The following is a 19,393-nucleotide window of genomic DNA, read 5'->3' on the forward strand; positions in this document are numbered from 1 at the left end:
AAGCAGTTCATAATTTGCAACAAATTTAAAGTAAAATGAATGAAAAAAATCTTTACATAATGTTTTTCCTACTTAATAAAAGCCCTTGTGAAATACCCACAGACTGTAAAACATTTATCTTCTTCCTATATTTTCTTCTAATTATTATATTTTTTCAAGTCAATTGTTTTCTTAATTGTGCCATCTCACCTGACTTTATTTTTCCATGTTATTGCCTGATTTTTGCTACAGTTATAATAATAGTGTGTGTACTACATATTTTGTGACCTATATTTCACTTAATCATGTGTTTGCCATCTCCACATTATGAAATTTTCAATAAAGCATAGCTTTACTATCGAGTATTTAGGGCACTCCAATTTTTTTCTGTTGTTAAATATAACTCTATAAGTCATTTGCTTTCAGTTGTTTAAATTGTTTCCTTGATGGAGAGAAAATAAGAATCAAAGAATGTGAACATGTTAATGGTTCATTCTCTGTTTATTTTATAAAATGGTTGGGTCAATTTACATGGCTCTAGAAATTCCAGAGTGTGTCAGTTTTACAGACACCACACTGTGATTCTCTTTCAACTATTTTTTTTTTTAGTTATGAGACATCAATTAGTTACTAATTACTAATTATAAATGGGTTTAAACATTCTTTCGCATGTTTATTTTATAGGTTTACATGAATAATCTATTGACATTCTTAACCCATTCTATTTCCTTCCATTTTCAAAAGTCCTTTTTAATTAGCTGCTTAAAGTCCTGAAAATAAATCTCTTAACCTGACCCCAATGTAAACAGCAATAGAAGCAAAATCTGTAAAAACTTACTGTGCTACCTTAGAGAACCTGAATACCTTCTGCTTAATATAGTGGATTAATCTAGTGTAGATCTGAGGGCCAATTTCATTAGGAGGTTGTAGATTTTGCTTTTAAATGACTAAAAAAAATTAGACAAATACAGAGTTTGGTCACTAACAATGAAAAGGTAAATGTACCTAAATGTACCAATGAATAGGCAAATTAACCTAAACATCCAAGGAGTGGGGGGAGGCTATGCATCCATTAATGGCAGGAGAAACCTGATTCATACACTGTCCAGCGTTTCAGGGAATAAAAGTAAGGATGATTTGCGTTTTACATCAGGACACTCCCAGATTACTTGACGTCACAGAGCAGGGCGACTCCTCGGAGTACCCAGTGTTCCGGGGCCTGGGCAGTCCTGAGATCCACCGCTGCAATATAGTTTAAATCTGTTCGAACTGGCTTCTTGTAGATGGGGCAGGAGTAAAACCGAGGATCTCTTACACCTACAAAACGTTTGTAAGAGAAAGGAACTTGGTGAATTTCTGATCTGAGCATCTCAGAGAGTTGCAGCATGCACACTGAAGGGCATTCCAAAGAGAGATGGGTTTGATAGGATGGGGGAAATTCCTCCAGTGGTCATACAACTCTGGTTTGTGAAGCAGATTCTGTCACCCTGGGTGTGGCAAGACATCCAGCCAAGCTTAGATGGACCCTGCTGGTTCCCTGCCTCATGACCTTGTCAGTAACCCCTGCCCACGTGGGTCCTCTCATTTCCCCCTGCCAAGTCAACAGTACCCTCCACGCATTCTCTTTGACCTCCACACCAAATCTTGTGCGCACACTACTCAGACATCCAGTATCAGTGAACAACACTTCACCATCATTATTATTTAAAAATATCTTCTTCAACCATCTGTACCATAGTCCACATCACGTTTAAACCACTAGACAGGTGTGCCCTGGCCAAATCGGGTATTGTGGAATCCCTTTATACGTAGAGAGAAATGGGACAGTCCAGCTCCCAGAGATTTGATTCTCCCTTTGGGAAGTAAAAGAATAAATAGTTTCTAAAATTATGCATGAAATGAAGACAATCCATGGATGTCCATCCTTCAAAGATCTTCTCGAATGCATTTGTGCCTAACCATGGATTTTTTTCTGTCCAGCCTTGGAAACACCATATTCAGGGACAGATTTGGTCTGTGGTGCGTTAACTTGCATAATTCATGCAGGTCCACTTTAAGAAAAACAGGGGGAAAAAATCACAAATACGAAATGGGGCTTTGGAAGAAAACTTCTGCCTGTGAGCAGTCTGGAGGTTTAAGCTTCATTAGCTTCTGGTAAAACAAGAACACTCTGCCCCAGGTCTTTTATCTGTACACTCTCCTATCATCCATCTCAGGAAGTAGATTATTTTATGTTCTCTTCCAGATTATAAATTATTTTAGGACAAAAGTTGTGTCTGCACTCATCCTCCCATACCTGTGGAAAGCCGATGCAACATTATAAAGGTTTCTCTTGTAATTATTGAGGTGAAGTCATGTCTGACCAGGGGAATAACTCAGCTCTGGTGAATTAGTATAACAAACACAGGCACTAAAACATGGAAACAGTAACCGTAAATGCACTGTTGGTATGTCGGAGTCACTGAATTTTCTTCCCAGAATTAATTTGCTGAATAATTTATCTTTTTTGTAACAAATGAAAAAAGCAAAGCAATCAGAATTTAAAGCCTTATTATTTGACCCAATAAAATCTTCAACCTGTTACACCATGTGTTTTTAATCACCCACTATAAATTAAGTCACTTATTAGAAGTTAAAATATTTGAGCATAATAATATTATACATAAATTTCAATATAAAATAAATATTTTAAAACAGTGATTCTACCCTCAGAGGAAGTCTGCCAATATCTAGAGACATTTTTGGTTATCATAACCATGGGCTTGTTACATGCATCTAATGGGTAGAAGTAGACACGTTACTGACACCTTATAACAAACAGGATAGCTCCCCATAGCAGGCAGTTATCCAGACCAAAATATTCATACTAACAAGACTGAGAAACTGCTCTAAAACAAGAAAATCATAGATTTTTTTAGTATTTTAAAAGTGTGCTTACTGAATCCCATAAAATTAATCATTAGAAACAACCTAAAATAATATAAAACCTAATTCTGAAGTTTAGTCTTATTTTTTCAATTACTATGAGGATATCACTGGTAATCCTAACTAGATAAACATACATATGTATAAATATAATTTTCTGATCAAGCAAATGAATGCCAGTGAAGCATGGAATGCTAATTATATTGATACATTTAAATCCTTTAATCCTAGGATCTATAAATATGCAATAAACATATAACTAATTGTTCTTCTTGCTGCAAACTTGATTAACAACCATTTCATAAATCTTGAAGTAAGCCATCAGAGTCGTAAGGATAATTCCAATAATTATGCCTTGTGAAATATTTGGCTACTTGGACTCTAATCCCAAAAGAAACTTGGAATTGTTTTTAAAAATTCTTTGTAATAAATAGATTTTAAAAAGGTATTTCTCTAAAATATGTGTCCAATTTTATTTATTTTTAATTGTTTCAGACCTAAAGGTGTCCATGCCAACTCACAGCATGCAGAAAACTTCTGCACCAGGATTAGAAGTCACTGGAAAAATAATTCCAGAGTGAAAATGCTGACAGACGCTAAACACCCAGGTGAGCAGGTGATCTGCAGCCATTTCCCTGCTTAACAAATAACTCTGAAGATAAAAATAAGCATGCTAGCAAGGTAGAACAAATCAGTACATATGTTCCAGGCCTTAGGGTTCCAGAAAGAGACACGGAGAGATGGAGATGTGAAAACTGGTGAGCTCTACACTTAGCATCCTAAAGGCTTCTGTAAAACACCTTGAGAGAATTTCATTTTCTGACTACCTAAGTTCTTTACCAACCCTAAATCTTTATCCACACAGTAATGGGCATTGCATATATTCCTGCCCATGGCCCAGGTGAACAAGTTACACAGAGTCTCTGGATAACCTTGGAATCGTTCCCTTAGTTAACCTCCCTTTTGTTAATAACATTTAAATGACTAGGCAGTTCACTCTTCAGCATGGTATTTCTTTTAATCCTTTAAAAATCACATCATTTGGCACACACTCCTGCCGCAGATGCCACTGCCGTGCCTGGAGGTTTCTTCTCTGGGCACTGCCTTGGTTGCCTCGGTTACCTACAATGACAATACCTCTGTGGTCCCTGCCAGTGAATCGAAAAATCTGTCAATCAACTGCTGCATGCACCACTACCGCCATTACTGCCACCTTGGATTCCGATGCTGGCAGCCTGAGGTTGCCTGGAGGTCTTCTTTCTGAGGGCTACTGCCACAGAAGATGCCCTGAATGCAACCAAAGCTGACACTGCTGCTGACCCCCAGAGATCACTTGGTGATGCTGCCCCCACAGCTGCAGTTGCAACTGCCGCTACAGCTAACTCTGCTGCTGACCCACTGCCTGCTGCCAACAACCACCGACTATCACTGCTACCATGGCCTGGAAGACTGCTTTGGGGGGATTCCAGGTTTGGTTGCATGTGACTGCACCTATTTTGGGTCACCAGCCATGGCCTGGTGCCCCGGTGCCAGCAAGCTTACCACCACATCCTGTGTGGGGGTTTGGAGGAGCCTGGGGTCTTCCTGCTGAGAGTGCTGCTGGCCCTTGTCTTGCTGCTACATCCCCGGGTTGCTCCTTTGCATGAGTGTACCCCTAGTGGTCTCTCTGCAATAGAAGCAGCCTTGATATCTAGTTTCAGATTTGAAGATGAAATTAAAACCTTCCATGATAAACAAAAACTGAAGGGATTCACAGTTAGAAAGCCTACACTACAGAGCATTCTCAACAAGATATTCCATGAGGATGAAGTGAAAGGAAAAAAAAAAGTGAAAACCAGAAAAGGGACATTCAACCAAATGAGAAAGTAAGACAAATCAAAAACCAGAAGTAAATCAAAATGACAGGGAATACAAATCATATCTCAATAATAACCTTGAATGTTAATGGCCTAGACTCATCAATCAAAAGACATAGATTGGCAGATTGGATTAAAAAGCAAGACTCAACAATACTCTGTCTTCCAGAGACTCATCTCATGGGCAAAGACACATCCACAGGCTGAAGGTGAAAGGATGGGAATAAAATTATCACTCATATGGATTGTGTAAACAAGCAGGGATTTCCATCCTCATCTCAGATAAAGTAGACTTCAACCCAAAGTTAACCAGAAGATATAAAGAAGGACATTTCATACTTTGTAAGGTAAGTATATATCAGTATTTCTATTTTATTGGAGTATTAATTTTATGATGTAACAATTATAAATATTTATGCCCCAAACAATGGAGCATCTGTGTACATCAAACAGACCCTTCTCAATTTCAAGAGTCAAATAGACCCCAACACAATAACACTGGGTGACTTTAACACACCTCTCTCACTACTGGACAGATCTTCCAAACACAAACTAAATAAGGAAACTATAGATCTAAATAATGCAATCAATAATTTAGACTTAATATACATATATAGACTATGTCATCCATCAATGAGCAAATATACTTTTTTCTTAGCAGCACATGGTTCCTTCTCTAAAACAGACCATATCTTATGCCACAAAGCAACTCTTAGTAAATACAAAAAAAAAAAAATAGAGATAATACTGTCAGACCACAATGGAATAAAATTAGAAATCAACAATAAAATAAAAATAGAAGTTACTGTAATAAATGGAGACTAAATAATATACAATTGAATGACAAATTGATAGTAGAAGAAATCAAGGATGCATTAAAAGAATAAAAAGTCACCAAATAAATGACCTAACACTACATCAAAGTCCTAGAAAAAGAAGAACAAATCAACACCAAAAGCAGTAGAAGACAGGGAATAATTAAAATCAGAGCTGAAATAAATGAAATCAAAACAAAAGAAACAATTAAAAATTGACAAAAAAAATTGGTTGTTTGAAAAAAAAATAAATAGATAGATAAACCCCTGGCCATGCTAACTAACCAAGGAAAAAGAGAGAAAACTCAAATTACTAAAATACAAGATTCAGAAGGAAATATCACAATGGACACATCTGAAATACAGAGGATAATTAGAAACTATTTTGAAAATTAATACTCCAATAAAATAGAAAATAATGAATATATCAACAAATTTGTAGAGACATATGACCTACCCAAACTAAATGAGGAGGTCATACATGATTTAAACAGATAATTTCAAGTAATGGAATAGAAAATGCCATCAAAACCTACCAACCAAGAAAAGCACAGGAACAGCTATATTCTCTGCAGAGTTCTACAAGATTCTCAAAGAAGAATTAACACCAATACTCCTCAAGGTATTCCATGAAATAGAAAAGGGGAGAACCCTTCCGAACTCATTCTATCAGGCTAACATCACACCGATACCAAAATCAGACAAAGACACATCAAGGAAAGAGAACTTCAGGCCAATATTCCTGATGAACATAGATGTAAAAATTCTCAATAAAATTCTGGCAAATTGCATACAAAAACATATTAAAAAGATAGTGCATCATGATGCAGGGTTAGTTCAACACATGGAAATCACTGAACGTAATTTTTCATATTAATAGACTTAAAAACAAGAATCCTATGATCATCTCAATAGATGCAGAAAAAGCACTTGAGAAAATACAGCACACTTTCATGTTCAAAACACTAGAAAAACTATAGGTAGTTTTTTTTTAATTTTAAATTTTAATTTTAATACCTCAACATTTTAAAAGCTATATATACTAAACCCAAGGCCAGCATCATTCTAAATGGAAAAATAAATAAAAGTATTCCCTCTAAAAACTGGAACAAGACAAGGATGTCCTCTTCCACCTCTTCTACTCAACCTCATCCTTGAAACTCTAGCCAGAGCAATTAGACAAAAGAAAGAAATTAAAGGGATACAAATAAGTAAAGAAGAATTCAAACTATCACTATTTGCTGATGACATGATTCTATATCTAGAAGATCCAAAAAATTTCACCAGAAAACTTCCAAAATAATAAATGAATTTAGCAAAGAAGAAGGATCAAAATCAATACCCACAAATCAAACGCATTCCTATATATCAGCAATGAATACACTGAAAGAGAAATTAGGAAAACTACCCCATTCACAATAGCCTAAAAGAAAAATAAAATACCTGGGAATCAATCTAACAAAAGAGGTGAAACACCTCTACAATAAAAACTACCAGATCACTAAAGAAAGAAATTGAAGAAAAACTCAGAAGATGGAAAGATCTCCCATGAACCTGGATAGGCAGAATAATTATTGTCAAAATGGCCATATTACCAAAAGCATTACACAAATTTAATGCAATTTCTATTAAAATCCCAATGACATTCTTCATAGAAATAGAATGAAATTTATTTGGAAAAACAAGTGACCCAGAATAGCTAAAGCAATCCTTAGCAAGAAAAGTGAAGCAGGAGGCATCACGATACCAGACTTTATACTACAGAGCTATAGTAATAAAAATGCCATGGTATTGGCACCAAAATATACTTGTAGGCCAATGGTACGGAATAGAGGACACAGAGACAAACCCACATAAATATGGTTATATCATAATAGACAAAGGTTCCAAAAACATTCACTGGAGAAAAGAGTCTATTCAACAAATGGTGCTGGCAAAACTGGAAATCTATATGTAGAAAAATGAAATTAAACCTCTATCTCTCACCCTGCACAAAAGTCAACTCAAAGTGGATCAAAGACTTAGGCACTAGAACAGAGACCCTGCGCCTAATAGAAGAAAACAAGCCCAAATCTTCACTACATCAGCCTAAGATCTGACTTCCTTAACAAGAATCCTAAAGCACAAGAAGTAAAATCAAGAATTGATAAATGGGATGGACTCAAGTTAAAAAGCTTCTTCTTAGCAAAGGAAAAAATTAATGAAGTAAGGAGAGAGCCTACAGATTGGGAAAAAGCTTTACCAAATGCACCTCTGATAAAGCATTAATCTTTAGGTTATGTAAAGAACTCACAAAACACCACCACAGAAACAGATAACCCAATCGATCAATGGGCTAAGGAACTTAACAGATACTTCACAGAAGAAATACAATTGATCAACAAATATATGTAAAAGTGTTCAAAATCTCTAGCAATTAGAGAAGTGCAAATTAAAACTACACTAAGAATCCATCTCACTCCTGTCAGAATGGCAATCATCAAGAATACAGGCAACAATAAATGTTGGCAAGGATGTGGAGAAAAAGATTACACTCATACATTGCTGATAGGACTACAAATTGGTGCACCCACTATTGAAAGCAGTATGGAGATTCCTCAGAATTCTGGAAAAAGAATCACCATGTGACCCAGCTATCCCACTCCTCAGTTTATACACAAAGGACTTAAAATCAACATACTACAGTAATGCAGCCACATCAATGTTTATAGCAGTTCAATTCACAATAGCTAAACTATGGAACCAACCTAGGTGTCCCTCAATAGATGAATGGATAAAAAAATGTGGTATATATACTCAATGGAATATTACTCAGCTTTAAAGAAGAGTGAAATTATGGCATTTGCCAGTAAATGGATGGAGTTGGAAAATATCTTGTAAGCAGAAGAAGCCAATCCCACAAAACCAAAGACTGAATGTTTACACTAATATGTGAATACTAATTCACAATAAGGCAGGGGTCACTAGAGAAGAATAGCATTATGTTAGATTAGATAGAGAGAAGTGATGGGAGGGGAGGGGAGGGGATGTGAGATAGGAAAGATAGTAGAATGAAACAGACATTATTACTGTATGTATATAAGTGACTGCATGACCAATATGATTCTGCAACATGTACACTCAGAGAAATGAGAAATTATATCTCATCTATGTATATCAAAGTACATAAATGCATTCTACTGTTATATATACCTAAATAAAGCAAATTTTAAAATTAAGAAAAATCATGTCATTTAGCAAAACTGATTTCCATGCATGTATGAATTTGTCGGGATGAACCCAGCTACTATGTATAACTATGAGGCTCTAATAATAATAACAATGAATAAATAAATATTTTAAATTTTTTAAAAAGGAAACCAGGATTTGGGTGCTGAGTGTGTTCATTGCTGTTGGGTTGCCATTGCTTCTAAGTCCTCCCAGGGGACAGAGCCTGGAAATAAAAGCATGCATACTAACCCATGAGGAAAAAAAATCACGTCAGTTAAAAAGTTAATAATAGTAACAATGCTAGAATTATTTATTCTGTGCCTACTATGTGCTTGACAGCATACTTTCACTTTTTCAACAGCTCTATGTGGTGGGTACTGTTATTAAATCTTTTTACAACTAGGCACAGTGGCACCCGCCTATAATCCCAGTGGCTCAAGAGACTGAGAAAGGAGGATCACAAGGTCAACGCCAGGCTCACCAAAAAGCGAGGCATAAACAACTCAGTGAGACCCTGTTTCTAAATAAAATACAAAATAGGACTGGGGATGTGGCTCAATGGTTGAGTAACCCTGAGTTCATCCTTGGTTACCCGCTCCTCAAAAAAAAAATCATTTTACAGATTAGAAAAGCAAAGTGACTTGTCCAGGAATCGAACATGGCCAGAAGGGATCCACAGCCTGCACTTGTGAACCTCTGGGTCTTTCCAGACAGAGGTGAAAATGAAGTGGAGATAACTGCTACCTGAGGTCAACCTGTGGCACGGATGAGATTCCTCCAAAGTCCCGTGACTAATTACTAGGTTCTGTAGCCAGGAGAACAGCTCTAACATCCCAGCCCCCACTTCACATTCCTCCACCAAAGAACAGGGGTGTGAGCCCTGGAGCCTTCAGCAAGAGGGAGGACAATGGGGAGGCCATGGGAAGGAGGCTTGGGGGCAGGGCTCCCTCCATCTGTGCCTCCTGGTGCTGACAGTGTACTTCACTGGGTGTCTAAGAAGAAGGGACCCAACCTTCAACATGCAAGGAAGAAGTCCTCCTGTGGAGGGCAGACTCTAATTTCAAGCTGCAACTGGGTTCTAAGAGGGCTCTCTCCGTACTGTCTTAAGCTGAACACTCTCCACACTTCTTGTTGTTGCTGTTTTAAGACTTGAGACGGGAAGTATAGCTCGGTGGTAGAGTGCCTGCCTGACACGTGCAAAGCCCTGGGTTTGATTCCCCAGCACAAGAAAAAAAAAAGACTCAAAGTATAAAAGAGGGTTTGGAATTATTGAAATTAACAAATGTACCATAAGGAATAAAAATTGTTATCAGGTTTTTAGAATTAATAGTATTCATAGTATTAATAGCCCTATTAGTTTAATCAAAATTAAAATTACTAGGAACTATTCTGGGCCTCTTATTTTTTTCAAATAAATTTCATGAAGGCTTTTTCTATTTCTGTGAAGAGTATCATGGAAATTTAGATGGGAATTGCATTGAATCTGTGCAGAGCTTTTGGTGGCATGGCCATTTTGATAATATTGATTTTGCCTGTCCAAGAACATGAGAGGTCTTTCCAGCTTCTGAGGTGTTCCTTAATGTCTTTCTTTAATGTTGTCTGGTTTTCATTGTAGAGACCCTTTGCCTCTTTTGTTAGATTGATTCCTAAGGATTTAATTTTTTTGCAAGCTGTTATGAATAAGATGGTTTTCTTATTCATCATTTTCTGATTCATCATTGGAGTGTAGGAATGCAATTGATTTATGGGTGTAGTTCTTGTATCCTGCTACTTTGATATATATTTATGAGTTCTAGAAGTTTTTCTGGTGGAGATTTTTAATTCTTCTAAATATAGAATCATGTCATTGGCAAACAGAGACGGTTTGAAGTCTTTTCCTATTTATAACCATTTAGTTTCTTTATTTTGCCCAATTGCTCTGGCTAGAATTCCAAGGACTATCTCAGATAGAAGTGGTAAAAGTGGGCATCATTGTCTGTTTTTAGGAGGAATGCTTTCAGCCTTTCTCCATTTAGAATGATGTTGGCCTTGGTTTTAGAATATGTAGCCTTTACAATGTTGAAGTATGTCCCCACTATTCTAGTTTTTCCAGTATTCTAAACATGAATGGATGTTGTAGTTTGTCAAATGCTTTTTCTACATCTATTGAGATAATCGTGTGAGAAATATGAATCAAGAGGTTTCATATTTCACAATACCAGACTTTAAATTATACTATAAATTATATTAGAAACAGCATGGTATTGGCACTGAAACAGGCAAGATGACCAATGGAACAGAACAGAAGACCCGGAGACAAACCCACATCAATATAATTGCCTCATACAGGACAAAGGAGCCATAAACATATACTGGAGAAAAGATCGCCCCTTCAACAAATGGTGCTGGGAAAACCATAAATGCATACATAACAGAATGAAAGCTGATCCATATCTGTCACCCTGCACAAAAACCAACTCTAAATGGATCAAACACCTAGGAATTAGACCAGAAATCCTGCACTTACTAGAAGAAAAGTTCGGCCCAGCACTTCAACATCATGGCATAGGAACTCACTTTCTGAACAAGACTCCTCAAGCACAAGAAATAAAATAAAAGAGGAAAAGTTTATTTGGGGACTCACAGTTTCAGAAACCTCAACCCATAGACAGCAGACTCCATTCCTCCAGGCTCATGGCAGCAGAGTGTGGCAGAGGGAAGCAGCTCACATGATGATCAGCAGAGAGAGACTCCACTCTCCAGATACAAAATACATACCCCATAGCCACGACCCCAGTGAACCACTTCCTCCAGCCACACCCCACCTGTCTCCCGATACCACTCAGTTAATCCCATCTGAGATCAATTTGCTGATTAGGTTAAGGTTATAACCCAATCATTGCTCCTCCAAACTTCCTCACCTTGTTTCACATGTGAGATTGGGGGCGGGGGACACCACATCTAAACTATAACACTCTGTGTTTGTATAACTTCTGTCCTTTCTCTTCTGCTGATTATTAGCTTCATTCTATTATGATCTGATAAGAAGCAAAAAAAATTACTTCAGTTTTTGTGAATTTGTTAAGATTTTCCTTATGGCCCAATACAGAATCTTTTTGGAAAAATGTTCTATGTGCTGGAGAAAAGAATGTGTAATGTGTAGTTGTGAAATGGAATAGTCTGAAGATGTCCATCAAAGCCAATTTAATCTGTTGTATAATTTAACTGTGATGTTTCCTTATTTTTGTCTTGATGACCTTTCTGTTGTTAAGAGTGGGGTATTGAAATCACGCACTATTATTGTACTGGGAAATTTCTCTCACTTTACGTCTAATAGTGCTTGTGTCACAAAATTGGGTATGCTGACATTCAGAACATATAAATTTACAATTGTTATATCTTCTTTATAAATTGTTCCATTTATCAATATGTAATAATGACCTTGTCTATTCTGATTTTGACTGAAATTCTATTTAATTAGATATTCATCTGGCTACATTTTTATAAATATGTCAAAATATACTCTACTGCCGTATATTTCTAAAAGGAATAAAATTTTAAAATTTGTAAAACTAAAAACTGATGACAAAGATTAATGCATCATCTTTCTGACAGCTACTTGAATTCATTATGCAGTGTATCCTTTACATTTGTTAAAAGGAAATCATTTTAATAAGAATAGAATGATAAAGTAATAATATTTTAATTTTAAAAATATTCCATTTGCTCAAGATATCATTTTCTATTCTTTTACTTTCAGTCTGTGGAAATGTAGGTGGGGTAAGTTTCTTAAAGGCAGCATAATGTTGCGTCTTATTTTTAAATCCAGTCAGCAAATCTGCATCTTTTAATTCAAGAATTAATACCATTTACATTCAGGGCAATTACTGAAATGTGTCTACACATGCCTGTCATTTTGTTGTTTCTCTTCTGGTTGTTTAGAATACTCTGTTCATTTCTTCCTCTCTTATTCATCTTAGAGGCTTGGTGGTTTTCTGTATTAATGTTTGATTCTTTCCTAATCATCATTTGCTTAGCTACACTTCTCAGGAGATTTACTTTTTTCTGTGCTCTCCTACTTGTGTTTATCTTGCTTCCTCTCCTGGATATAAGATTCCTTTAGGTATATTCTCTAATACTGGTTTAATGGTCATGAATTTCCTTAGTTTATACATGGAAAGTCTCTTTTTCTTCCTTGATTCTGAAGGATATCTTTGCAAGCTATGGTAATTTAGGTTGGTAGCTATTTTCTTTCAGGACTTGACTTGACATATCAAGTCCTGAAAGAAAATAGCTACCATGTTCTCCCAGCCTTTAGAGTTTCTGCTGAGAAATCTTGTTAATTTGAAGGGTTTGCTTTTAGGTTTTGTTTGGTGTTCATCTCTTCCAGCTTTCAATATTATTTCTTTGTTCTGTACTTTTAGCAGTTTAATATCTTAAGGAGAGGTTTTTCTGGTCAGGTCAATTTGTGGTTCTAAATGTCTCCTATACCTAGATGTCCACATCTGTCCCCACATTTGGGAAATGCTCTATTATTATTTCACTGAGCAGGCTTTCTATGCCTTCTGTCTATAGCACTTCTCCTTCATCTTCTCTGATTTGGTCTTTTAATGCTGTCTCATATATCTGGTATGTTCTGTTCATCTTCGTTATGTATTTTTTTCTTTATTACTTTCTGAATGTTGTAATTCCTCATCTTTGTCTTCAAACCCTGATATTATTTATTCTGCTTGTTCTAGTTCATTAGTAAAACTTTCAACCAAATGTTTCATCTAACTACTGGACTTTTCAGTTTTAAGATTTCTGTTTGGCTCTTTTTCTATCTATTGAATTGCTCATTGTTGATCAATTGAATTGCTAAGGGTAGTCTGCATTATGTTCTTATTTGAATCCTCTTGGAAGTCACTGATCTTTTTAAAAATCATTCCTATTTCATTGATTTTAATATCTTTGGAATTAGTTACTAGATTATTATGAGTTTTAGAAGGAGTCATATTGTTCTTTTTTCATATTTCTTGTGTTTCGATGTTGACATTGACACATTCGTTTGGGTGAATATCTCTTCTACTTTTATGTGAGAGCCTTCTTGGTTGAGTTGAATTCCAATTGGACCTCATAGTGTAGTTCCCCCGGTGGCTTCTCCAGCTATGATTAGTGGATTTGGATGCAATGCATCTATATTAGAGCCTGAGGATTCCACTTTCTCTGTAGGTCTCACAAACATGGGGTAGTTCAGGCAGCTGTGGTGTAGACCTCAGTGTATGTGGAGTGCACCCTCCTGGTTGATCCTGAAGTGGGATGGAAGCCCCTATCAGTTGTTGGGGGTTCCCTCGGACTCCATTGATATTAGTTTTACTACTTGGAAGCAATTCTGTTACTGGTTCTCCCAATCATGGTGATGGTCCTGAAGCTTTTACTCTCTGTTTAGAGGCTGTCGCAGCTCCATTTGTTTTGCAAGGAGACAACAGGGGCTGGGGTCACAGATCCTACTCTATGGCACTCAATTCCAGTCTTGTCAGCAATGTGAGATATGATAGGAAGTGACTAATGGCAAGGCCACCCATGGGTGGGGTGCCCACAACTGTTGTTTACTGCTCTCTGTTGTTGCTGTGGGGGTGAGTGACCAGGAGCAGGACTTCAGAGGCTCTTTGCCTTGCTTACTTGGGGATGGGTTGTCAGTTGGAGGCTTTTGTATCACCATTCCTTGAAGAATCTGCCAAGGTTCCAGCAGGACTAGGTCATGGCTAGAGCAAAGTGCAGTTCCTCTTGGCTGGGCTGGAAGAGTTCAGTAGCCCAGCACCCACTCTCTATGATTGACATGCCAGCCTCCTTCCTCAGCACCAAAAAAACAGAAAAGAAGCGGCTGAAGAGTGGAACAACAATGAGAAGAACAATAGGAACAAGTACACAAACAGCAGAAATAAAATTAAAAACAATAATAGCAGCAACACCATCAGTAACTGAAAAGAAAGGAGAAAAATACAGAATAAAGTTAAAAATAATCAAAGGAGGGAAAGGGTAGGCAGAGAAAAGTAAGAAAAGGGAGAAAGAGAAACCAGAGAAAACTTGAATATTAAAAAGATCAGAAAGAAGAGGAAACAAACATGAAGCAGCAACAATAGTAAAAGCAAAAACTGGAAATGTCCTCTCCACCAAGGCGCATGAAGGAGCAGAAGCAGGTGGAGACTTCACGCCTACGTGGATCAAAGCGTCTCTGTGTCTTCCTCGGCTGTGTGCCCCTTGGACAGTCCAAAGGGCTATATTCACTTCCCTCTTCTCTTCTTCGTGTTCACTTCCCTCTTCTCTTCTTCGTGGTGCTAGTCAGGGGATTAGCAGGAGTGATTTGTGGCTGGGGTCAGCTGAAATACCTCTAACTTCTTTGCATACCAGAATTAACTAGGGCACAGCACAGAGCTCCCTACAAACAAATTCTCTCCAGAGCTATTATGGGTAAACACGTGAGAACAGGGTAGATGCTGATGTTGCGGTGTCAGAATGCAGAATTTCCCAAAGCTTGGAGTCAGACCCTCAGAGGGTGCATATAACATCAGCTCTACAGCATGTCCCCATGTGCCCCTGAGGGTGGAGAGAAACTTCTGAGATCTCAAAGACCCATGCTGTCTTGGAGATGGTGGTGGGTTTCTTGCAATTGCCACCCATGGTTCTGGTGTTCCCAGTCCTGACTCCCACACTGTCACATATAACTGTTACTCACTGACCCCCAGGCTCTGATGGCTAGCCTGGCAAATCACCAATTCCAAAAGGAAGTGCCTTCTGTCTGAGCTCAGACAATCACAAATGCCTTTCTGATACTGGCTTGGCCACTTGGTAGCCAGAAACCACTGGCAAATTACCTAGTGTTTCTAAGCCTTAACTCCGCCTGGAAGATGGAAATGACATATTTTAGAGTTGTTATAAAGAGTAAATAAGTTAATATACGTGACGGTCCGGTATAATATGGTGTCTGGGATGTGGTAAATGTCTAAGATATTTCATAGGTTCATTTTATCCCCCAATATACACACACGTGCAAAGACACTTACACACTTGCCTTCCCCTACAAAAATTCTCAGACTCATGACTTTGACAGAGTTCCAGGTTTCTCAGCTGGAAGCAGATTGACTGCTGTGGAGCCAAGGAGTCAGGAACCTCCCCTCACTGCGTGACTCTCCCCACCCCAGCACAGCTGACAGTCTTGGAGTAGAGAGCCCTTCACGGGACATTCTTAGAAATGCTGCCTTCCTTAGCAGGAAACAACCCATGAGCTCCAGTAGCCCTGAGCCCTCTTATCCCCTGCTTAGGACCAGACAGCCACCAAGTCTTGCCTCATCCTCCGGCCAGTCACTCTCCTCCCCCACAGCTGTCTCAGCCATGCCCTGAGGTTTGTTGATAAGAGTCATTCTGTGCATATAAGAAATTGTAAAGAGACCTACCTTTATTGCATTTGCCTCTTTGCAGTTCTCTTTGACAAGACGGGATCGAGAGTTTGTGTGAGACTTCACTTACCCTCTTGGATAATTTAGTATGATTTAGGTGATGGTTCTATGATATCTTAGTGCAAAACACATTTTAAAATTTAGGCATATATTACTCAATTTTTAGAGTTAAGGCAAACATCCAGATATCTTCTTTTTAAAAATAAGTGAACCAGGCTAGAGTTCTGGGTCAGTGGTAGAGTGCTTGTCTGGCATGTGTGAGACCCTGGGTTCAATCTTCAGCACAGCATGTAAATAAAATAAAAGATCCATTGACAACTAAAAGATATTTTTAAATAAACAAATAAACCAGTCTTGTATCCAAACTTGAATAATGAATTTTTAAAGTGATAAATTTGTATTAATGTAAAAACTATTAACTATAAGAATCCTAATTTTAAAATGTTGCATTTGGAATTCCCTTTGGTCATTAATGGTGATAAACTTCTGTATCTCAATGAGAGCCCCCTTCAATTATCAAATGAAAAGTAAATATTTAGCATGAACAGAGTAATACAAATGTTAGTTTTCCATCACTAAACAAATACCTCTTCAACAGCACAGCTATTTAGCAAAACAACGTTCCACAAACTTCTATTGAAATTTAAAAGAAAAAAAAAAAGAACAAGAACTGAAGTTTTTCCTTTTTAGTACTTTGAAATTAGTTCCCTTTTCCTTTGCTTATTTCATTTTCTCCCTTACCTGCTGCAAATGAGTTTCACTACTGACTAATGCCCAGCAGGATCAGTACAACAGTGCTATAACAATCTGTCCTTAAATAATAAAGGATTGCCTGCTTTATGAAATTATTACCGCATTACCACCATGCTGAGATATTCAATGTCAAATTGCCATGGATTTTTATAGTTTAGTCACAAGGAAAGCAAAGTAACACCTAACTCAATGTGAGAAAGATTTTTCTCTCATTTTATAAGGGAAACGTTTTACAACATGTGGACTAGAGACAACGATATGATATAGCAAAATTTCTAAAATACTATTTTTGACTTATAGAACATTTGACTATTATTTCTATAGAATAATTACTGCTCCAAGACTTCACAGCATCCTAAGAACCAACAACTACAAAGCCACAAGCAGAAGGCTTGTCTGAGCCCTGGCAGGCACATTAATTCCTCCAGATGCAGTAAGAACAGTGAGAACCTCCATGCTCCAGTCTGGTGTTCAGCTCTCCCCTTCACAGGCACAGCTGTTCTTCCTTCACCTTTAGACACCCATTCTTTCCCAGGGAAATCTAGAGCCCCTTGAACACAATCTCTCTGAACTAATGTTTAAAGACTATGTATGTAACCTACCCATAAAAGATTCTCAATACATGTCAGTTCTCTCTTCCAACCAACCCTTACCCATCTCCACCTTCTACCTGAACAAACTTCCCCATGTGAAAAGCTTTGTATGCATCTGAACACTGCCCATATCCACATGTCCTGGACTGAGCCTGTCTTCTAAATCCCAGGTCTAAAGCCATAAAAAAGAGCCATACAGTAGAAGGACACTGGATCTGCAATCACACAAAGCTTGGGCTGATATTCTAGCCCATTACTTACTAGCTTTCACCATGTATGCAAGCCACTTAAAATTTAAGATTGAAGTGTGCAGAAGTTAAGTCCTTTGCATATAAATTGAGGAGTAGGATTGCTGGGCAAAATGGTGGTTCCATTCCAAGTTTTCTGAGAAATCTCCATACTGGTTTTCATAACGGTTGCACCACTTTGCAATGTATGAGCGTACCTTTTTCTCCACATCCCCACTAGCACTTATTGTTGTTTGTGTTCTTGATAACTGCCATTCTGACTGGAGTGAGATGAAATCTTGGAGTAGTTTTGATTTGCATTTCTCTAATTGCTAGAGATCATGAACATTTTTTTCATATATTTGCTGATCAAATGTATTTCTTCTTCTGTGAAGTGTCTATTCAGTTCCTTAGCCCACCTATTTATTGGGTTATTTTGTTGTGTGTGTGTGTGTTTGTGTGTGTGTGTGTGTGTGTTAAGTTTTTTGAGTTCTTTATATATCCTAGAGATTAATGTTCTATCTGAGGTTCATGTGGTTTCTCCCATTTTGTAGGCTCTCTCTTCACGTTATTGATTGTTTCCTCTCCTGAGGAGCTGCTTTTTAGTTTGAATCTATCCTATTTGTTGATTCTTGATTTTACTTCTTGCTCTGTAGGAGTCTCATTAAGGAAATCAGGTCCTAGGCCAAAATGATGAAGATTTGGGCTTACTTTTTCTTCGATTAGGTACAGGGTCTCTGTTCTAGTGCCTAAGTCTTTTTAAAAACTTTTTTTGTTTGTTTTAATTAGTTATATGACAGTAGAATGAACTTTGATACATCATATATAATGAAATATAAGTTTTCATTCTTCTGTCATGATTCTACATGATATAGAATCACACTGGTCATATAGTTGCATATACATTGGGTAATAACATCTGATCCCTAACTCTTTGATATCAATGTTTATAGCAGCTCAACACACAATAGCTAAACTATAGAACCAACTTAGGTGTCCTTCAAAGGATGAATGGATAAAGAAAATATGGTATATTTAAAAATATGGTATATATAAAATGTCACTCAGCCATAAAAGACAATAAACATACATTGGAGGGAAGATAGCCTCTTCAACAAATGGTTCTGGGAAAACTGGAAATCCATATATAGTAGAACAAATTTGAAGCCCTATCTCTCACTTTTCATAAAACTTAACTCAAAGTGGATCAAGGACCTAGGCATTGGACCAGAGACCATGCTTCTACTAGAAGAAAAAGTAGGTCCTACTCTCCATAATGTTAGCTGGGAACCAACTTCCTCAATAAGACACATACAGCACAAGAAGTAAAATCAAGAATCATACAAGGGATGGTATCAAACTGAAAAACTTCTTCTCAGCAAAGAAAACAATCAAGATTGTGAAGAGAGAGCCTACAGAATGGGAAAAAATCTTTACCATATGCACCTCAGAGACAGAATTAATCTCCAGGATATACAAAGAACTCAAAAAGACTAACACCAAAAAAACAAATAACCCAATCAATAAATGGGCTAAGGGACTGAACAGACACTTCTCAGAAAAAAGATATACAATTGATCAACAAATATATGAAAAAACATCTCTATCAATTACAGAAAT

General features: G+C 37.3%; 1 protein-coding gene across 1 annotated transcript in view; it reads right to left on the reverse strand.

Annotated features, from left to right (window-relative positions):
• Positions 1 to 1,144: 1,144 nt before the first annotated feature.
• Positions 1,145 to 19,393, reverse strand: part of Dnah5 (dynein axonemal heavy chain 5) — a 218,748-nt gene continuing 200,499 nt past the window's right edge. The window contains exon 79 of the mRNA XM_077791415.1: positions 1,145 to 1,296. Within this exon, the coding sequence (XP_077647541.1) occupies positions 1,145 to 1,296 (152 nt within the window). The remainder of the gene's footprint in view (positions 1,297 to 19,393) is intronic.

Source organism: Urocitellus parryii, chromosome 1, assembly GCF_045843805.1.
Source record: "Urocitellus parryii isolate mUroPar1 chromosome 1, mUroPar1.hap1, whole genome shotgun sequence".
Taxonomy (NCBI): Eukaryota; Metazoa; Chordata; class Mammalia; order Rodentia; family Sciuridae; genus Urocitellus; species Urocitellus parryii.